Source organism: Amblyraja radiata, chromosome 6, assembly GCF_010909765.2.
Source record: "Amblyraja radiata isolate CabotCenter1 chromosome 6, sAmbRad1.1.pri, whole genome shotgun sequence".
NCBI lineage: Eukaryota > Metazoa > Chordata > Chondrichthyes > Rajiformes > Rajidae > Amblyraja > Amblyraja radiata.
Window position 1 is genome coordinate 43388172 of NC_045961.1, and position 20813 is coordinate 43408984.

Genomic DNA, 20813 nt, shown 5'->3' on the forward strand with positions numbered 1-20813 from the left:
TTAACCACTTTTTGATTTGACAAGTCTTAAAGATAACCTACATCTTGCACTCTGAACAATATTCCCTCTTTATCCTCACATACACTGTATTTCGAGAAGTATGCACACATCCTGTTAGTAGGACTTGTGGAATTTAACATGCAGTTTAAAAGTGGTTAGAACTTTTTGCTTTTGGCTTCAAATTCCTGTCAGCTATGCCATAACCACATTACTCTTTCAAGCTAAACATTGAATTTCTTGCCCACTATTTTCAATGTATAGTTGGAGATTTGACTATATACATTGCAAACATCAGGATTGTTTTTTCAGGAATACTTGCAGTAAACAGTAATTGTGTAATGCAGTCATTTTACAAAACGTTAGTGTGCTGTTGTTAATTTTCACAAGCCTTACCTGATTCTGCCATGTTCTGTGCTTGTCTTTATTCAATAAGAGCATAAGTATAGGAACAGCAGAGTTAAATGTGGAAGACTGTCCACAGAATCCTGTCTACTATTTGATAAACTTGTGGATAATCAGTTAGTTCCCATGCTGCAACATGGTCACCCACTCCACATCTCAAACTTCATATTTAGACTAAAATATTTGTGAATTTATTGTACTCATTGATTATGCATCCACAGCTCTCTGGGGTGGAGATTTTTAAAATAAGTTTATGACCACTGAGAGAAGTAATTGATTCTTGGCTCGGTCCTAAATGGCCAGCCCTTTTCCAGAAACCTGTAACCTCCAGTACTCAATTCTTCAACCAAAGCAGCCTCTCAGAACCCATCCTGCTTAGCCCACTAGGAATTTATCCTATAATCTAGCAAATACAGGCTCTTTCTACTGTATTAATCTCTTTACTTTAGACAACCATGATATTGGAATTAATCTAATCTTTGTTACACTGTATTGTCTTGTCACCTAAACCGTACATAACTGTGACAAGAAATTATAGCTCTTGTATGCCAAGAGTAAAATAAAGACTAACATACCATCAGCCTTTTATAATTGCTTGCTGACCTTATTTTTTGTTGTCATTTGTGAACAAAGATCCCCGAGTCTTTCTAGATATCAGCATTTGCTAGTATTTCACCATCTGTGTATTGTGATACCTGGATATTCAGCTTTAATGAGCACTGAAATTTAGTGACTATTTGTGATGTGTTTAGTTTATTGTCACGTGTATCGATGTACAGTGAATTTTATTTTTTTGTTGCACGCTATCCAGTCAGCGGAAAGACCATACATGATGATAATCAAGCTGTCCACAGGGTACAGATACAGGATAAAGGGAATAACCTTTATTACAAGATAATTGCTGAGAAAAAAGCAACCAAAGTCAATTTTATTTATTAAGAGGCTTTTGAAAAAGTACATGGATAGTCAGGGAACGGAGGGATATGGATCACGTGCAGGCAGAGATTAGTTTACTTTCTTTTAAAATCTTTTTATTAAAAATTTTTTAAAGCATTAAAAAAACTAAAAAAAAATAATGATAAACATAACAGTGATATTGATACATAGGGATCAGGATTACATTAATAACAAGTATAACCTAAGTATGAGTCCAGTGTCAAATACCCATTGAGTATAAACCTCTATGTAAATATAGTTACGTGTTTAAAAGAGAACTTGTCTAAATAAAAACAAAGATAAAAAGAAAAAAAATGAGAGGAAAAAGAGATTAGTTTACCTTGGCATCATGTTCATCAGGCATTTTGAGCCAAAGGGCTCATTCCTCTGTACTGTTCTATGATCTATATTTAATAACAATTTTCCACCAATTTCAGAAATTATTTGAAAATGTAACAGCTGTAAAATTTTCTTAAACCTCAGCTCGCTTTTCATTTAATACACTTTATAATCTAAAAACACTTAATAGACACAAACTTTTTGCATACAGACAACAAATAATTAATGATCTATTTTTAAATCATTTGGAATAATGCAGATGTAACATAGATTTTGTTTTTCCTAAAATAAAGATTTTAAAATTGTAGTTGTAGTGGCCGTATATCACTTTTATACACAAAGTCTATTCTGTTCCAAGGAGACGGCGCTATCGCATCCAATCGCATAGCTCCGATTTCCAGTCCTGGTAACATCCTTGTAAATCTCCTCTGCACTCTCCATCTCTCATTATTCCTGTGCTGTAGTGACAAAAACTGTTTGCATTATTTAAGCTATAGGCTAACTATTGTTTAAACAGTTGCAGCATAATGTACTTGCTCTTTCATTGTTTGCCTTGAAAGGAAAGAATCCTGTTGCCTTTTTTAACCTAACTGTTGCCTAATTTTAAGGAACCGAGTATGTACTCGTAATCCGTAATACTGCCTTTCATTGCAAATTCCCTTGTTTTATTTCACCACTTCAAATGTGTTACTGCATACTGCTGTGGATTTAACTCCCATTTGTGATTGTTCTGCTCAACTGACCAGACCGTTGTCCTACGTCTATCTTCCTACGTCTAAAGCTTTCTTTGTTTCAATCTCATAGCAAATTTCAAAATCCTGAAACTCCTACTTGCATTTTGTATTTCACCAAGAATACACTGAATTATGAAAAAGTTTTCATTGAGTTTCTACATAAAATTTCACAATGAAGATAATCCATGAATAAAAACAAATCATATCAGTACAGTAAACCCTCGTTATTACAGACCTCTTTATAACAGAATTTGGTTATAGTGGACATCCACCGACTTTCACCGCTGGGCCGGGCTGTCGACACCAACCCCGCCCCGCACTGCCTTCCCCGCTGCTTCCAGGCCGGCCTGTCAACCCCACCCCAGCTCGTACCACCAACCTGGCTGCTTCCAGGCCGGCTTGTCAACCCCACCCCAGTTCGTACCACCAACCTGGCTGCTTCCAGGCCGGCTTGTCAACCCCACCCCAGCTCATACCACCAACCTGGCTGCTTCCAGGCCGGCTTGTCAACCCCACCCCAGCTCGTACCACCAACCTGGCTGCTTCCAGGCCGGCCTGTCAACCCCACCCCAGCTCGTACCACCAACCTGGCTGCTTCCAGGCCGGACATACTGTCGCCACCGCTGGTCCACACAACTTCCTCGGCTACATCCTGCCGCCGTCACCACTGACCATTAGCTGCACTCCAGCCACCCGCATGCCGTGACCAATTACTCTGCCGATTCTCACCTCAACTCACCTGGATTCTAGGTTCAGTTCTAGACCAAGAGTCTTGACCCAAACATCGCCTATCCATGTTCTCCAGAGATGCTGCCTGACCTGCTGAGTTACTCCAGCATTTTGTGTCCTTTTGTGTATTAGCCAGCATCTGCGATTCTTTGCATCTACTACTTATACAATGATACTCTGTTACTTGGTAATGCTTTACTTGGTTATAGCAGACATTCGACAATAACGGACACTATCCTCCTTCCACCCGTTTGGGATTTTAACAAGGGTTATGCAAGAGGATATATAAATGGATGGTTCTTTCATAAACTTGATGGTTTATTTTAATCAGAAAAGAGCTGACGGCTGAAGCTCGAGAGCTGAAAGGAGAACTGTATTGCTTGCCATGCCATGATAAAATGGGTGTCCCCATTTGTGGTGCTTGCCGAAGACCAATTGAAGGACGTGTAGTCAATGCAATGGGCAAACAGTGGCATGTGGAGGTAAACTAATTAATATCCTATTCTATTTATTGCTTTGATTGTTTCTTTCTCAGGATAAAATGGTCTCTGCAAATGTAAAGAATGTTTGCATGCTTTAAACTTGTGGCATGTCTTTCCATATTCTCGGTTATCACTGAGTAGTTATACGTTTCATTATCACTGATTGCAGTTATTTTAAACAGTTTTTTAACTGGATTTGGAACCAACCAAAGAGGAGAGTCCTACGGTGACCTATTTGTGCTTAATGAATTAATTGACCATGGCCTAAATCTGTTTATTACCAATAAATCCACAATGAATCCAACCATAACCAGGCTGATGCATTTCAGTTGTGTGAAAAATGTTTTCAATTCCAATGCTCTGTATCTTTCCAAGATAATTGCTAGGTCACGGGGATAACTCGCCTGCCTTCTAACATTCTGAAGAAGGGTTTCGGCCCGAAACGTCGCCTATTTCCTTCGCTCCATAGATGCTGCTGCACCTGCTGAGTTTCCCCAGCAATTTTGTGTACCTTTTACCTTCTAACATTGTCGTGGGATTTCTTTTACATCCACCTGAGAGGTTAAGTCTGCCATTAGTTATGTACCTCATCCAAACGTCAACACAAAAAACACTTCATAACTCACTCAGTATAAGATGTCATTGGCTTAGATTCGTCTTCACATTCCTAGAGTAGAATTTCCACCTTAACCCCTTTGAATGGAGATAAGTCCTAGTCATACAGCACACAAAAAACAGGCCCTTCAGTCCAACTCACCCATGCCGACCAAGATGCCCCTTGTAAGATAGTTCCATATGTTTGCATTTGGCCCATATCCCTCCAAACCTTTTCTATACATGTACCTGTCTCCAAGTGTAAATACTATTTTAGTATCCACCTCAACTACGTCCTCAAGGTTATTCCATGTACTCACTACCCTCTGAGTGGAAAAAGTTGCCTCTCAAGATTCTATTCAATCTTGCCCCTCTCACCTTAAACATATGTCATCTTGTTTTTGATTCTCCTACCCTGGGTAAAAGTCTCTGTGTGTTTGCTCTGTCTATTCCCCTCATGATTTTATACACCTTTGTTAGATCATCCCTCATCCTCCTGCGCTCCAAAGAATAAAGTTCCAGCCTGCCTAACCTCTTCCCATAGATTAGCTCCTCGAGTCCTGGCAACAACCTCATAAATCTCCTCTGCACTCTTTCCAACTCAATTAAGTGATAACAATCACCAGAGTCAGTAAATATCTTCAGTTTGCTGATCACCATGTGTATGCTGCAGGATTTCACTGTGGTGGCACATCCAATTAGCTGTGTCCAGTCTAGATTATATGAGCAACACCTTTGGTTTGTTCTTGCTCCACATACCCACTATACACGTTATGACTAACAAGGTATGTGTGAAATTTTACGTTGAGTACTCAAAGAATTCACTAAGTTGAGTAGCATCAGTGGAGACAATATGTTCGATCAAATGCTGTTTTTGTATAATACCCTTTCAAACCCTGAGGCTTAAGTATTTTCCTACTCATCTATTGTTAGTACAACCTCAGTAGAATCCTCATCATTATGATTGAGGAGTGTGTTTTGGTTCACTTTTTGTGCATTCCTTTATGGGTGAAAACATTTCAATGTTTACTCACCGTGACACTCCTGACTGCAAAATATCATTTTACAAAATCTGTTTTGTACAAAAGCTTTCCTTGTTTCAGTTGCTTTTATAGCGTTTTGTTTATTCAGTGGAATATATGTCCTTGCCTTTGCAGCTGGAGTCATAACAAGCCTGATTTGAAAGGCACTATTTTAAGTCGTCTTAATTGCAAGCAGATGTGTGGTCTAGTTATAACTATGTTGAAAATTAGTAATAATCAGTTTGGAGCAAATTTTTTAAAAACAATATCCTGTATTTGCTGATATTGCTTCACAATTTTTGTATAGTACTTGATTGACAGATTTGGTCCTTTGTAATATTATAAATTGTAATATTTGACAGATTAATGAGGTAGGTATGTTGTTTAACTGTCTATTGTTCTTGTACCCCATTCCTCATGTTCCGACCAGTAAGTTACCTGTCAAATTCCTTTGCAGACGTCTCAAAAACACCCCCCATTAATCTTTTCGCAAATTCCTACAATGCAATTATCTCCCCAACCCTATCCAGCATCATGCCTCCTCCCTCACTATCCTTTTTTCAACACTTCCTACCAAACCTCAAATACTTTTTCCAACTCAATAATTTGTTTTCAGTTTTTTACAGTGGAGCAGTAAAGACCAATTAATTCATATATACTTTTGTAATATCAGACGCCTCCCTTCAGAAATGGTCCAATTTGGTAGCAGAAAAAAACTGTCCCACTGGCTAAGTGTGGCTTGGGAGACCCTATCTCAATGGGGTTAGGTTAGGTAAGGGGTAGGTACAGCGAGACCTGGGCGTCCTTGTACACTGGTCACTGAAAGTTGGCTTGCAGGTACAGCAGGCAGTGAAGAAAGCTAATGGAATGTTGGCCTTCATAACAAAAGGATTTCAGTATAGGAGTAGAGAGGTTCTTCTGCTCTGTATAGGGCTCTGGTCAGACCACATCTGGAGTATTGTGTACAGTTTTGGTCTCCTAATTTGAGGAAGGACATCCTTGTGATTGAGGCAGTGCAGTGTAGGTTCACGAGATTGATCCCTGGGATGGTGGGACTGTCATATGAGGAAAGATTGAAAAGACTAGGCTTGTATTCACTGACGTTTAGAAGGATGAGGGGGATCTTATAGAAACATATAAAATTATAAAAGGACTGGACAGGCTAGATGCAGGAAAAATGTTCCCAATGTTGGGCGAGTCCAGAACCAGGGGCCACAGTCTCAGAATAAAGGGGAGGCCATTTAGGACTGAGGTGAGAAAAAACGTATTCACCCAGAGAGTTGTGAAATTATGAAATTCCCTGCGACAGGGGGCAGTGGAGGCCAAATCACTGGATGGATTTAGAGAGAGTTAGATAGAGCTATAGGGGCACGGGTTATTGAATGGAGACGATCAGCCATGATCACAATGAATGCCAGTGCTGGCTCGAAGGGCCGAATGGCCTCCTCCTGCACCTATTTTCTATGTTTCTATCCCAGTCTGTTTGTGGCACCAATGAAATGTGATTATCCTATTCCATTTCAAATTTTAAGGATAGAATGCGATATATGCAAATATAATAAAGATTGCAGGCCATAAAGGGGACCATATTACTACTGAACTTTAAACTTGCAGGAAAGATATTTTCCAGCAATTACATTTTCAATGCCAGCACATTCTTTAATGTAGCCATAGAAGTTGTGCATAAATGAGAAATTTAATTATTCTAAATATTCTAATATTTTTTGTGGCAGATACCCTAATAGCAGTGCCTAAGCCTTTGTTTTCATTGCTGCTTAATAATCTTGTCTCACGTTGCAAATATTTTGGAGTTATTTCTGATTTTGGTGTATCCACAGTTGCTGGAACAGCACTTAGTACACAACCTCTTAAGTACTCGGGTACAAAACTCACCAACAGTTAGGTGGATAATTGTGGTGGTGCAGGATAGTGGACACGTGAGCGTTATTTTCTCAGTGTTCCTGAGAAACAAGATAAAATCGTAATAAAAGAAGTGAACATTTCCAAAGATGATATTATTTTGTGTTTGCCGGTGTGTCTCTGGAAATGAATTTAAGAAGCACTGCAACTTGGCCATTCTATATATACCCTTCTAACAAGTGAGTCACCAACTTAAAAAAAAGATGAGATTTTGACCATGTCTTTTTGGGGGGGAGGAGGGGATTTCCAAGATATCCAAGTTTTTTTATTTTGGCATGTAAAATTTTCATTTGCAACAATAAGAAAATAAAATCTGAAATGCAGCGTGTAACTTTGGTTTACGTAATTGCCCCTGAACAATTCATGTTTGCTTCGGTTCTTGGTCATTCCATTTTGCATTGATTGACTGCTGGAAAATTTGATGCTGGTTTATTTCTGAAAGGAAGGTTCACTAAAACTGAATATGTTACCATCTACTGTATTTCCAGCATTTTGTATGCGCCAAGTGTGAGAAACCTTTTTTGGGTCATCGTCACTATGAAAGGAAGGGATTGGCTTATTGTGAAACACACTATAATCAGGTAAACCAGGAATACATTTAACAATAATTTGATTATTGTTTGACAATTTTAGTCTGCGTTTTACATTTATACATTTGGTTACCATTTTTCATTTGGGAACAGAGAATTTAAAAAAATGTAACATGTCTAATGTTGTGAGTCTAAGCTGTTCAAAATTATTTGCTTACATTGTAGAAATGGACTGCTTTTTATGTTCTGAAACCCCAGTAGTAGTTTTTTAACCATACACCATTTAAAAGGAAGGTAAAGTTTGCATTTCAAGGTTCAGCATTATTTTGTTTTATAAGTTAGCAGAAGATATGCACGCTGCAAGCCATGATGGCATAATTAAATAGTTAATCGTCATCCTGATGACCAGAACCTCCAAAGGAAACTTACAGCTATTTTGACTGTTTGTATTTATCTCATCACTTGGACACTGGACAATGCAGTCAAACACGCAAGTGAGAGGTGCTGACTTCGACCTACTGCTCCATTGCTGGTCATTGGCTCTTCAAGTTATTTTACATAATTTGAATGTTTTTAATTATTCACTGCTTTTGGTTTAATGTGCTTTTAATTTAAACTTAAAAATTATTCCAAATATATTTAAATGCCTCAGACTGCTAAGTCATTAGACAAATGGCGCAGAGAAAAAACTGCTGTCTGTACGGAGTTTGTACGTTCTCCCTGTGACCGTGTGGGTTTTCTCCGGGTGCTCCAGTTTCCTCCCACACTCCAAAGATGTGCAGATTTGTAGGCTTCTGTAAATTATCCCCAGTGTGTAGACTAGTGTACTAGTAGATTGCTGGTTGGTGCAGACTCAGTGGGCTGAAGGGCCTGTTTCCATGCTGTATCTCTAAAGTCTAAAGAAACGGTCACAGTGCTGGAGTAACTCATTGGGTCAGGCAGCATTCCTGGAGCACATGACCTTTCGGGTTGAGACCATTCTTCAGCATTAGATGGCCCGCTTCAGTAGATGAGTAGGATTTCACGATACAACGCTTGAGACTACTCTCCATTCAGCCTGACATGTATCAAGTGCAGGGTAATGGTGGTGAAGGTCAGATTATCAGGCAACTGCTTCCTGAAATTTAGTCCAACATGCAGTGTGGAATGATTATTGTCCAAGATAGTGAGAGAGTCCTATAAATTACCCTATGGGTTTTTTTGGCTTCACTTTTAACGCATCGGAAAGAACAACGCCTACAGCAAAGTAACATCTTAAAGTTTGGGAGATGAGTTTTAACTTGCATCAATGTTTTGGAGTTGAATGCTACAACTGAGTCCTATTAATTCCGAAAATAATTTTGATCCCCACTGAATAGTTCAGTTGAAAAGATTGCTGAAAGCGTTACGTTCTCTTAAATTTGTACCTTTTGATGTAAGTACACTTTGAACAACGTGCAATTATATTTTCAGCTATTCGGTGATGTTTGCTACCACTGTAACCGTGTGATTGAAGGTGATGGTAAGTTATATGGCACTTTGTAGTTATTCAAATATTTATGATGGTATGCATGTAACACCTACATATAATATTCCAATAATTGTCTTTGTTTTTTATTCTGATGCAGCTTTAGTAAAATAATACCATCAATAAAGAGTGCTTTTTAGAATTTAAAAAATGAAATCAAAATATTCAAATACTTTTTGTATAGCATAAATTGTTTTGGTTGTACACACTATGTTCCTTTATTAATAGATACAGCCCCGGTACTCATGCGCATTCAGTAAATATTTAACCAAAATCCTTGCCGTCGTTCGAGAGCACACCAGTCAACCTTCAACTCCTTTCTTCTCTAATCTCACCAACGGCCCAGATCACGAAGGTTCTAGAACAAGTGGCTTGGCCACAAGATGGCGCCACATGGTCTCTTTTTTCCCAGAAGCTCATTCATCCGTCATTGAAAATTTGACAGTCCAAAAACTTGTACAGTTCTCTGAATTCCTTTCTATGTTAAATGTTAAAACATTGTTCAACTCTAAAATACTCTACCTCTGATCGGCCAAAGGGGTAAATGCTCCTGAAGGGAGATGAACTAGCATCGTGATTAACTGTATACTTTCTTTCCTCCTGTACAGTGGTATCTGCTTTGAATAAAGCTTGGTGTGTCAACTGTTTTGCCTGTTCAACTTGCAACACCAAGTTGACACTTAAGTAAGTACTTTAATTTAGGTTATCAGCCTCTTTCTGATCTTCATTTCTAAAGAAATTACTATTTGAAAAGCAGGTTTTTTTGTGTGTAGTTCTATATCTTCATTGTTCGTGCATTACTCTCTCTGTTCTATCCTTTCCTATCCTCTCTGTTTGCTGAAGAGACAAATTTGTTGAAATTGATCTGAAACCAGTCTGTAAACACTGTTATGAACGATTGCCTGAAGAGTTAAAACGGCGACTTGCTAAACGGGAAAGGGATGCAAAAGACAAACAGAAAAAGAAAAAAGGGATGGATATCTGCCTGTAAGGAATGTCTGTCTCTTCTCTTCTACCTTTGGTTAGTATCTTTAATTCCCATCTGTTGTGTTTCATTCATCGTTTTCGTGTTGTTGGCTCCTCATATTTTCTTTGGCCTACTTCTGTAACTGTGTCTGTCTCTTCATCTGCTCAAGATCATCTGCTTCTGGAACAATCATCCACACTTCTGTTCTGTGGCCAACAGTCTGAGGCCCATGACTCTACCAAAGTCCCACTTACATCTTCCTACTCTTTGAACCACATTTGCATCCTGTCCATCAAAAGCCCAATCTAACCACTCAATAAATTGATTTTCTGATTCTCCCTCTTGCATAGCTTCACAGATTCGCCCTTCCCTACTGTTAGGACCTCTGCTCCAGCCCTACAATCTTCAATTTTCTGCACTCCTCTAATTTTGGCTTGTGCAGTATTTGAAATCTCCTCCTTGGAGCCGGGCCTTCATCTGGTTGAGCTCTAGTCTCTGACATTCCTTTCCTCAAACTCTCTTAAATTATTTTCCTTTAAAGCTTTTCTTAAGATTTTTGGTCACCTTCCCTAATATTTATTCAGTACCTTTGTTGACCAGTCCTCTTTAGTAATATTCCTGCGACCTATCTCAAGTCAAATTATATTTGTTGAAAACCTTTCTAACTCAAACATTCCAGTACTCCAGACCACAATTCTAACAAATGTATCTATGCTAGCTCTCATTGCAACATCCTCTCTCGCTGCTCCCCCTCTGTGATTCCTCCTACTCATTCATTTATTCTATTTCTGCACATCAATGTTAACTACTTGATGCTTTTGAAGGACAAGAAATCTTAAGTCAGAAGCATGTCAACACCTGGGTGAGCTTGAAAGTTGAGTTTGACAAGCCACAAACAAAACTGTGCCCACATGCTACCGTGGTAGTCTTTAACCCCCAACTTGATTAATTTTAGTCATATTGCAGTATTCTAAAAAATAGTAGAATGTTTTCTGATATCAAGGCTTCCTTATTATCTACTAGACAAGTTGCTTCCATCATAATGTTGGTCACTGCTTTTGTGTTGATGGGAATAGAAATTCGTAGCCCAGGAGCCACATCAACAATCTGAATTATTATCCATGTTCAAGGGACATATTTTATATTGGATCAAAATCTACCAAGTGAAATACTTTGGCATTGCTGAGTGGCGCAACGGTAGTGCTGCTGCCTTACAGCGCAAGAGACCCAGGTTCAATCTAGACTACGGGTGCCATCTGTGTGGAGTAAATCTGTGTAAAGCGCCTTGAGTATTAGAAAGGCGCTATATAAATCCCATCCATTATTATTATTATTATTCTCCCTGTGACCGTGTGGGTTTTCTCTGGGCGCTCTAGTTTCCTCCCACACACAAAACGTGCAGGTTTGTAGGTTAATTGGCCTCTGTCAATTGCCCCTAGTGTGTAGGATAGTGCTAATGTATGGGATGAGCGTGGGCACTCACTTTGGTGGGCCGAAAGGCCTGTTTCCCCACTGTATCTCAAAAAGTCTTTGGATTATACGAGGTTAAAAAGGTTTAAGTTTAGGTTTATTATGGTCACATGTTCAGAGGTACAGTGAAAAGCTTTGTTTTGCAGGCTTTCCAAACAGATCATTTTCCAATGTTCTATAGACTCTGGATCAGTTCCTGTGGACTGGAGGGTAGCTAATGTAATCCTACTTTTTAAGAAAGGAGGGAGAGAGAAAACCAGGAATTATATACCAGTTAGTGGGGAAGATGCTTGAGTCAATTATTAAAGATGTAATAGCAGTGCATTTGGAAAGCAGTGACAGGATTGGTCAAAGTCAGCATGGATTTATGAAGGGAAAATCACACTTGACTAATCTTCTGAAATGTTTTGAGGATGTAACAAGTAGAATGAATAAGGGAGAGCCAGGGGATGTGAATCTGGACTTTCAAAAAGCCTTTGACAAAGTCCCACAAGCCTTTGACAAGGTCCCAGCGGAGAATTTAAGGAAACAACGCAAAAAGAAGGAAAAAGCAAGAACAGATCTACAAAGATCCCTTTAAGTTTGTGAAAGGCATTTTCACACAAAAAAAAGTGGATCCCTGAAAGCGTCAAAAAAGGAGGTTGAAGGACACATCAGAACCATCCACACTGATGAGTTAAAAGATGAACCGATTTTTGTCCCTGCTGACATCCCACCAATCTCACCCCCACAACATCCATTTGACATCAGCCCTCCCAAGCTGAGTGAGGTAAAGAAAGTAGTGAGGAAGACAAGAACGGCCTCTGCACCAGGCCCTAATGTTGTTCCATATTGTGTCTACAAGAATGCCCCAGATATTCTGAAATTCCTCTGGAGGAACCTGAGGGTTGCGTGGGAAAAGGAAGTCATCCCCAAAGCCTGGTGAAGAGCTGATCCCAAAAGAAAAAAATTCTTCCACCATCGAACAGTTTCGGCAAATAAACCTTCTGAACATAGAGGGCAAGACCTTTTTCAGTGTGGTGGCGAAAAGACTTACAAAGTATCTGAAACAAAACCATTTCATTGATACGTCAATCCAAAAGGCTGGCATAGCAGGCTTCTCAGGATGCCTTGAACACACCAACATCATATGGCATCAAATCCAGACTGCTAAGAAAGAACAAAATAATCTGCATGGTACACAAAATTGCTGGGGAAACTCAGCGGGTGCAGCAGCATCTATGGAGCGAAGGAAATAGGCGACGTTTCGGGCCGAAACCCTTCTTCAGGCCCGAAACGTCGCCTATTTCCTTCACTCCATAGATGCTGCTGCACCCGCTGAGTTTCCCCAGCAATTTTGTGTACCTTCGATATTCCAGCATCTGCATTTCCCTTTTGAACAAAATAATCTGCATGTCTTGTTCCTCGATCTGGCCAACGCCTGTGGATCAGTTCCTCATTCGCTACTGTGGACTGCTTTTGAATTATTTCAGGTACCTGCAGTAATAACAAATCTGGTAAAAAAACTACTTCCAGGATCTGCAATTTTGTCTCACAACATCAGACTTTATCACAGCGTGGCAACCACTGGAAGTGGGCATCATGGCGGGTGCACCATCTCCCCATTGGCCTTCACTATGGCAATAGAGCTCATTATCAGAGCATCAAAATGGGTTGTGGGAGGAAAACGGCTACAGTGTGGTCAGCGATTGCCACTGGTACGAGCCTATATGGACGATATAACAACATTAATAACAACTATCCCCTGCACCAAGAGACTTCTGGACAAACGCCCTCAAAACATCACATGGGCAAGGATGAAGATTAAACCCAGCAAGTGCAGAAGCATCTCCATTGTCAAAGGTCAAGTCAAGGATCAAAGATTTCATATTGACGGAATACTTGTTCCAACTGTTTCAGAAATGCCAGTGAAGAGTTTGGGCCGGTGGTATGATGCAAAGCTCAAGGACACCCGAGCAGTTTGAACAACTGAAAAAGGATACCATCATGCACATAGCTCGCATCAACAAGACCTTGCTCCCAGGAAAACTCAAGCTGTGGTGCTTCCAATTTGGCATTCTACCAAGAATCATGTGGCCTTTAAATATGTATGAAACCCCCATCAACAAAGTGGAAAAGCTGGAAAGAATGATCAGCACACATGTGAAACAGTGGCTTGGACTTCCACGATGCTTAAGTGCTGTCGGACTGTACGGGAGTGGCAAATTGGAATTACCCATTGCAGGACTTGTGGAAGAGTTCAAATACACTAAAGCAAGGTTGGTCATGACCCTCACTGAATCTGAAGATACTGTTATTCAAACAGGTGCCCCCCGTGTGGCAACGGGGAGGAAGTGGACCCCATCTGAAGCCGTTCAGAGTGCTAAGTCTAGGTATGTTGCAAAGCCTACCTGAAGCGTCGTTGAAGATCTGCTGCTGAGGGTGCGCGCGATTTTGGCGCCGTTTAGAGGGGGCGGGTTTAAAACGCGATTTTCTCTAAGCTGTTCCAATCGAAAATGTTCAGCCTAGTTAATTATTAACGAAAAATCGCTGGAAGACCCCGTCGCAAAAGCTATTATTAGGTTTAAAGGCCTTGAATAATAGTTATAGTAGTTTAAAAATCAATCTCTAAACCCGCGACCGCCAGCGACCGCAGGGTCTCATAAAGCAAATAGCAGACGTTAGGTTGTATATTTTTACATTAAAAAGGGCTTCTAAAGATCCATTTATACTAAGTTTAATATTGCGAGTAGCTCAATTTGGGCCCATTATATCGCGCAGTATTTTTCTCGGCATTTGAGGCACAAATCTACCGCAATGTGAACGTTCTAAACCAGCGCGTTCCACAGGGACCCACTGGAAAGCTGATTTAAATGGGCATTTATTTACAGCAATTAAACACTAAATTCCTTCCATTTGGCCTATAAATTAATGTAAATGAGATTTAAAAATCATGTTTTATTGTGAATTATTTGTGAATATTATTTGGACATTTAGGCTATTTAAAAATGTTAATCATTTATTAAGAAATGGATAGATGTTTAGATCTAGTAATTGAAGTCTGAAATTAGCTACAATTAGGTAACTAACTAATTATATGCTTTAATTTCAGGTCATCCAAGTAAGATTATTTTATATTTGTTTCAGAATGCTTCAATCTATGATAACTGAAAATTTCATTCAGTTCTCTTAATTTTTAAGAAAGTTATGGGCTTTTGACTGTTCACGATCACAGCTTTTTTGTTATCTCCATAGAAAATCAATAGGGAACAAGATGCTCATTTCCCAGTATGAAAATGGCCATAACTTTTTAAATACTTGAGATATGAAAGTGAATTAGGTGTCAAATTAAACTTATTTTTATGCTTTATCTGATGGGATAAATTACAGACTTGATTTTTAAAATCTCAAAATTTTGTAACATTGCTACTAAGTCTGCTCTTCATTTCCGGGATGTGGTTGGCCAAGTCCAACACGGGAGAGCCGGGCTTGGGCTCGTCGCAAAAGCTCCTCAATGGCACAAGGCAACATCAGTGCAGAAAAGACGGCTCGTGGTGGAGGAGGTGAGAAGACGGGAGGCGGCAGAGCGACATGCCAAGGCCGTCTCAATGGCCAAGCAGGGCCAATGGACTAACTGGGAGAGCCTGGAAAAGAGGAAACTCTTGCGTGACTTCTGGCAAATAGAAGGATCTCGGCTAAGTTTTGTCATCAGAGCCACTTATGATGTTCTACCATCACCCCAGAACCTGAAGCAGTGGTTCGGAGAAGACCCCGCTTGCTCCCTTTGCCAAGCACCTGCATCGCTAAGGCACATTTTAACAGGATGCACTATGAGCCTCGGCCAAGGGCGTTACACTTGACGGCATAACTAAGTTCTCATACAGCTGGCATCAATCCTTGAACAGAGGCGAATTATCACAAATGCTTCCCCAACAACATTGGCAGGAAATGTCCACTTCACAACATTTGTACCAGCAGGCCAACCTCCAGAGCACCAGATAACATCAATGGATGCAAGCATTCTGCAGCCTGCTCGGGATTGGAAAATGGAAGTGGACTTAGAAAAAAGGCTTGTGTTTCCCCCAGACATTGTGGCTACAACACTCCGGCCAGACATGGTCCTGTTGTCCACAACAGCCAAGTTGGCTACATTGTGGAATTAACAGTTCCATGGGAAGATGGTGTTGAAGAAGCTTGTGAGAGGAAAAAGACTAAGTACTCTGAACTGGCAACTGAAGCTTCCCAAAATGGCTGGAAGACCAAGATTTTCCCTGTTGAAGTGGGATGCAGGGGATTTGTTGCTACATCTATGACCAGGCTATTAAAGAAAATGGGGGTGAGGGGTCGCTCCCTCCAACAAGCAATCAAATCATTATCAAATTCTGCAGAAATAAGCAGCAATTGAATTGGATCAAAAGGAGAGACAACAATTGGGCTGCAAGATGAAGACAGGAGGGTATGGAATTGAGGGGGGTGTAACTGGGACGCCAGGTACCCTCTGGAGATGTGGACTTATCAATGAAACGTCAAAGAAGGAGGGTGTCCACCTGATGACCCCGATGACGTACCTACCCTACCTTTCACCACTCCAATCCCACTGCAAATAGCAAGAGTGCCGACTTGTTACAGGGATTGAAACGTCAAGTCCTATTAGCTCTACTGAATGCACTGTATGACTGACATATATTCCACCGTGTGGCGCCATCAGCGATGGCAGCCTCGCCAAGGGTCTGTCTTTTTGTTATTTTTAGTGTGTTTTAAAAGTATATGTTCTCTGGTTTGTTTTATGGGGGGGGGGTTGGGGTCGGGGAAAACTTTTTGTTCAATCTCTTACCTTGCTGGAGATGCGATTGTTTTCCGGATCGTATCTCTGGTCGCACTGCGGCCTAACATCATGGAGCTGGCGGCCTTGCTCAAGACTGACTTTGAGCCCCGCTGCAGGGCCGTGGACTTACCATTGGAGCCTGCGATCCCTTGCCTGGGATCAACGCTCCAACCGCAGCCTGCGGATTTCACCATCGAGGAGCTCGCAGTCTCGGGTAGAGATGTCGGGAAGCTTAAGTCGCAAGAGGTTCAACCAGCTCAGACCCGGGGTCAAATCGCCTGGTGTGGGGGAGCTGAGATCCCCCCCGATGCGGGAGCTTGATCCCCCCGGCGGAGTGCCCGACCGCCGGTTACGGGAGCCAAAGTCATCCCGTCAACGGAGGGCTCGAGGCCCCCGACTGCGGGAGAACAAAGAAGGGAAGAGATTGAACTTTTTTTACCTTCCATTACAGTGAGGAATGTGGAGGAGTCACTGTGGTGGATGTTTATGTTAAAATGTATTTTGCATGTTTTGTTGCTTTTTATTGGTATGATGACTGTATGGCAAATCAAATTCCTCGTATGTTGCAAAACATACTTGGCTAATAAAATATGATTATGATGAAGAACGGGTTGACTGGGCTTGTAATCACTGGAATTTAGAAGGATGAGAGGATATCTTATAGAAACATAAAATTCTTAAGGGATTGGACAGGCTAGATAGATGCAGGAAAAATGGTCCCGGAGTTGGGGGAGTCCAGAACCAGGGGTCACAGTTTAAGAATAAGGGGTAGGCCATTTAGGACTGAGATGAGGAAAAGCTTTTTCACCCAGAGAATTGTGAATCTGTGGAATTCTCTGCCACTGAAAGCAGTGGAGGCCAATTCACTGGATGTTTTCAAGAGAGATTTAGATTTAGCTCTTAGGGCTAAGTGAATCAATGGATATGGAGAAAAAGCAGGAAGTGTGTACTGATTTTGGATGATCAGCCATAATCCTATTGAATGGCCTACTCCTACACCTATTTTATCTATGTTCCTATTACATTTACATAAATACAATCAAGTCAAACTCATGTACAATAGATAAAGCAAAGAGGAAGAAAATTTAGTTTTTGTAGCATGTCAGATTCTTAGACAAAGTCCAATGTCCACAATGTGGTTGAGGTATCCTAGTTCATGGAAGAAGTGTTTATCAGCCAGATAACGGGGGCAAAACTGGTCCAGGGTCTGCTGGGGAACACCTTCAAGCTTCTGTAGCTTCTGCTGGAAGGGAGTAGGAAGAAGGAGGAACAAATAGGGTAGACCAAGTCTTTGATTTGTGTTGGCTGGCTTTGTGAGGCAGCGTGAAGTGTATATGTAGGTGGGAAGTCTCGTGTGTGTGATGGACTGATCTAGATCAACAACACTCTGCAATTTCTTGCAATCTTCTCAAACTAACACTTACGAAGACAGAGATACTCACCTGACTCTGTTCATTTAACCTCAAATTTATCTTGCACAATAGGAACTAAATCAATAAATGTCATCATGATTATCTTTTACCATGTGGAGGGACATTTCATGTGCATTTTTTTTTCTTTGGAATGTATTTCTATTTTCCTTAACTGGCAATTTTAAATTTTCCTGGGATTTTATTCATATTTAAATCAAATTATTTGATTACATTTATTACATTTGCATTTGAAAACTAATGTTGGATAAACAGAGCACATTACATTGATCTGTGTTGTTCATTTTTGTTCCACAGAAACAAGTTTGTGGAGTTTGATATGAAGCCTGTTTGTAAGAAATGTTATGAGAAATTCCCTCTGGAGTTGAAGAAAAGACTGAAGAAACTGGCTGAAAGTGCTGGGCGCAAATAAGGAGACCAATGAGTAACAGCCAATTTCCAGAAGACATTGTTTCAGATTCAAAATTATTTCCAAATAGAGTAAACTCCAATAATCCAATAATTTACATTCTGGAAATCCTGGTGGTTTGGTATCTGGCTCAGTGGAACTCCGGATCCTGTGCACCCTTTAAACTCACTGGGACCTACATTCCCGTGCTGGCTTTAAACTCTCTGGGACCTATGTTCCTGTGCCGGCTTTAAACTCGCCGGGTAAACATGAAGATGCATTATTCTGCTGTGTAGCATCTTAAGAATAAATCTTTGGAGTATTAATGGCAGTCATCCAATATTCTGAAATATCTATCAGTTCGGCACTACCAAAGTCCTGAGCTTGTTGGATTAAAGAGTATTACTGTATTTACCTGTCATTAAATTAATCTCCTAAATTCAACCGATTTTGAAAGTTACCACAGAAGAATAGTTTTAACTTTGCAGAGCCATATCCTTTTGTTCAATTTTAAATTTATTTTAAAATAATCGATATTTGAAGACACCAGACTGCAGTAGCTGGAAACTTGAGCAAAAATAACAACTTGATGGAGGAACTCAACGGGTCAGGCAAAATCCATATTTGAAAGTTGTTTCCTCCATCGTGTTGTGATGCTACCCAAGTATAACCAGGTTTGTTAATTAATTGGACTATTTAAATATAACCTTTTTCCCTGATTGTTCAGAAATTACAAAACCAATATTGTCAGACTATGTGATCCATCCTCATTTTGTTTTGTATACAGTATTATACCCTCCCCTTCCATTATCTGAGATTGAGTATGTGAATATATTTTGGGAACCCAGATTTCACATCTCTGACATAACATCCTAAACACATTGCACCATGCTGCCATCTCCAAAAATGGTGAATTGGATTTTTTTTCCAAAAATGGTACTAGTTATATGGTACAGGTTGTTAAACCTCCGAATGCATACCCAGCAATTGAAAATAGTGGAAAACTAACAGTAGAGGGATTTAATATATAATCTATTTCACGCATGTAGAAACAAGGCTTATAATTCAGCAATCCAAAACATCTTGACGCAATTTGAAATGCTTCGATTAGCAGCATGTAACAATGTAGTTTACTTTATATATTTCACACTGTGCTTACACTACACCAAATCAATGCTTCTTTCACTCCACTAAAATAAATTTATGGATTTATAGACATGCGATCAAATGAAAGAGAAGCACAGTTCCACATTCCTTCATTGTGTACTGTATTGTATTGACCAGTATATTTCAATGTATATTCAAATGATATATGCATATAAACCTTCACTATTTTTGTACAGTTTATAATCATTTTAAGATATTGATTGTAAGACTATGCATTATTCAGAAATAACTGGAATATCTTGTGCATGAGAACTGCTTGTCAAGATCAATGAGCAACTTTAAAACATGCAAGGATTATGCACTTGGTAGGATTTAATTTTGAAAACTACTACAAGGTTTAAAATAGAACACCTAAATAATTCAAGGTGTTAATTACACCAACTGTCATCGAGTGGCCTCCTTGTACATTTATGACTGATATCTCGCACATTAATATTTCAAGTAAAAAGGCACTGTAACAACAACTGCAGGACTCAGTTTTGACAGAAAATAGTTCTGTTTGCATGCTTTTAAATTGTACAATTTGTTTATTGCTTAACGTATTTAGCATGGTAGATAACTGTAATACAACAAAGGAATAAATCCAATGGTTTCCCTACAAATACTTGAAAGCAAAACTGGTCAACTGCTACATTTATATCTTTTAATGTTCTGCAAAAAATATTTTTAACGCTCCAGGAAAACTTGATTGCTAAAATAAAGTGGACTGGTATATCTACAGAGTATTTGTTCTTGCTCCTTTATAGTTTGAGGTGCTTTACAAACTATAATCGATGCAAAATTTGTACTGTTTTATAAGGTTTAAGTTAATGCAAATACTAAAACTATTGGACATGCTAACAGTTTGCAGTAACTTTTTTTTGGTATATTTCAACATATTAATTGAAATGCTGGTGCTACATAATGAGATGACCTAAAAACGAGTTCATCTCAAATTTTAGTTTTCTAATTAGTCACTGATACATTCTCGTGGAAGTTATGAAATGCCATCAGTACATTAATTTCTTAAACTAAAGATGTTTGTCCGGTTGAGTGGGGAAGCGCAACTGAATTTATTTTCTTATTAAAGAATGTATTTTTTTGTGTATCACCCATACAGTGCCCTAGTATTCAGTATTATGTAATAAAAGATATATATTGTGAATCGTTGCACTTGGTCATCTTTACGGCTTTGTTCTTATCTTCAATAGACACCACCATTCAATGTGGTTATGGCGATGTGATTAAAAACATTCTTCAAAATCAGCATGGCATACTTTAATATACAGAAGCTGGAGTAACTCAGCAGGACCGGCAGCATCTCTGGAGAGAAGCAATGCGTGACGTTTTGTGTCGAGACTTCTTCAGTCCGAAAAGAAGACCCGAAACATCACCCATTGCTTCTCTCCAGCG

At 39.7% G+C, this 20813-nt stretch overlaps 1 protein-coding gene across 6 annotated transcripts in view; it reads left to right on the forward strand.

The window, feature by feature from the left end:
* The window catches only part of lims1 (LIM zinc finger domain containing 1), a 118778-nt gene extending 98208 nt beyond the window's left edge, over positions 1 to 20570 (forward strand). For 4 of the 6 annotated variants that reach the window (XM_033022636.1, XM_033022638.1, XM_033022635.1 and 1 more), the window contains exons 6-11: positions 3472 to 3622; positions 7647 to 7739; positions 9141 to 9189; positions 9804 to 9879; positions 10039 to 10216; positions 18164 to 20570. In XM_033022636.1, coding sequence (XP_032878527.1) covers positions 3472 to 3622; positions 7647 to 7739; positions 9141 to 9189; positions 9804 to 9879; positions 10039 to 10186 — 517 coding nt within the window. In that variant the 3' untranslated portion in view covers positions 10187 to 10216; positions 18164 to 20570. The remainder of the gene's footprint in view (positions 1 to 3471; positions 3623 to 7646; positions 7740 to 9140; positions 9190 to 9803; positions 9880 to 10038; positions 10217 to 18163) is intronic. The other 2 variants (XM_033022637.1, XM_033022634.1) reach the window with 1 other exon arrangement.
* The last annotated feature ends 243 nt before the right edge of the window (positions 20571 to 20813 follow it).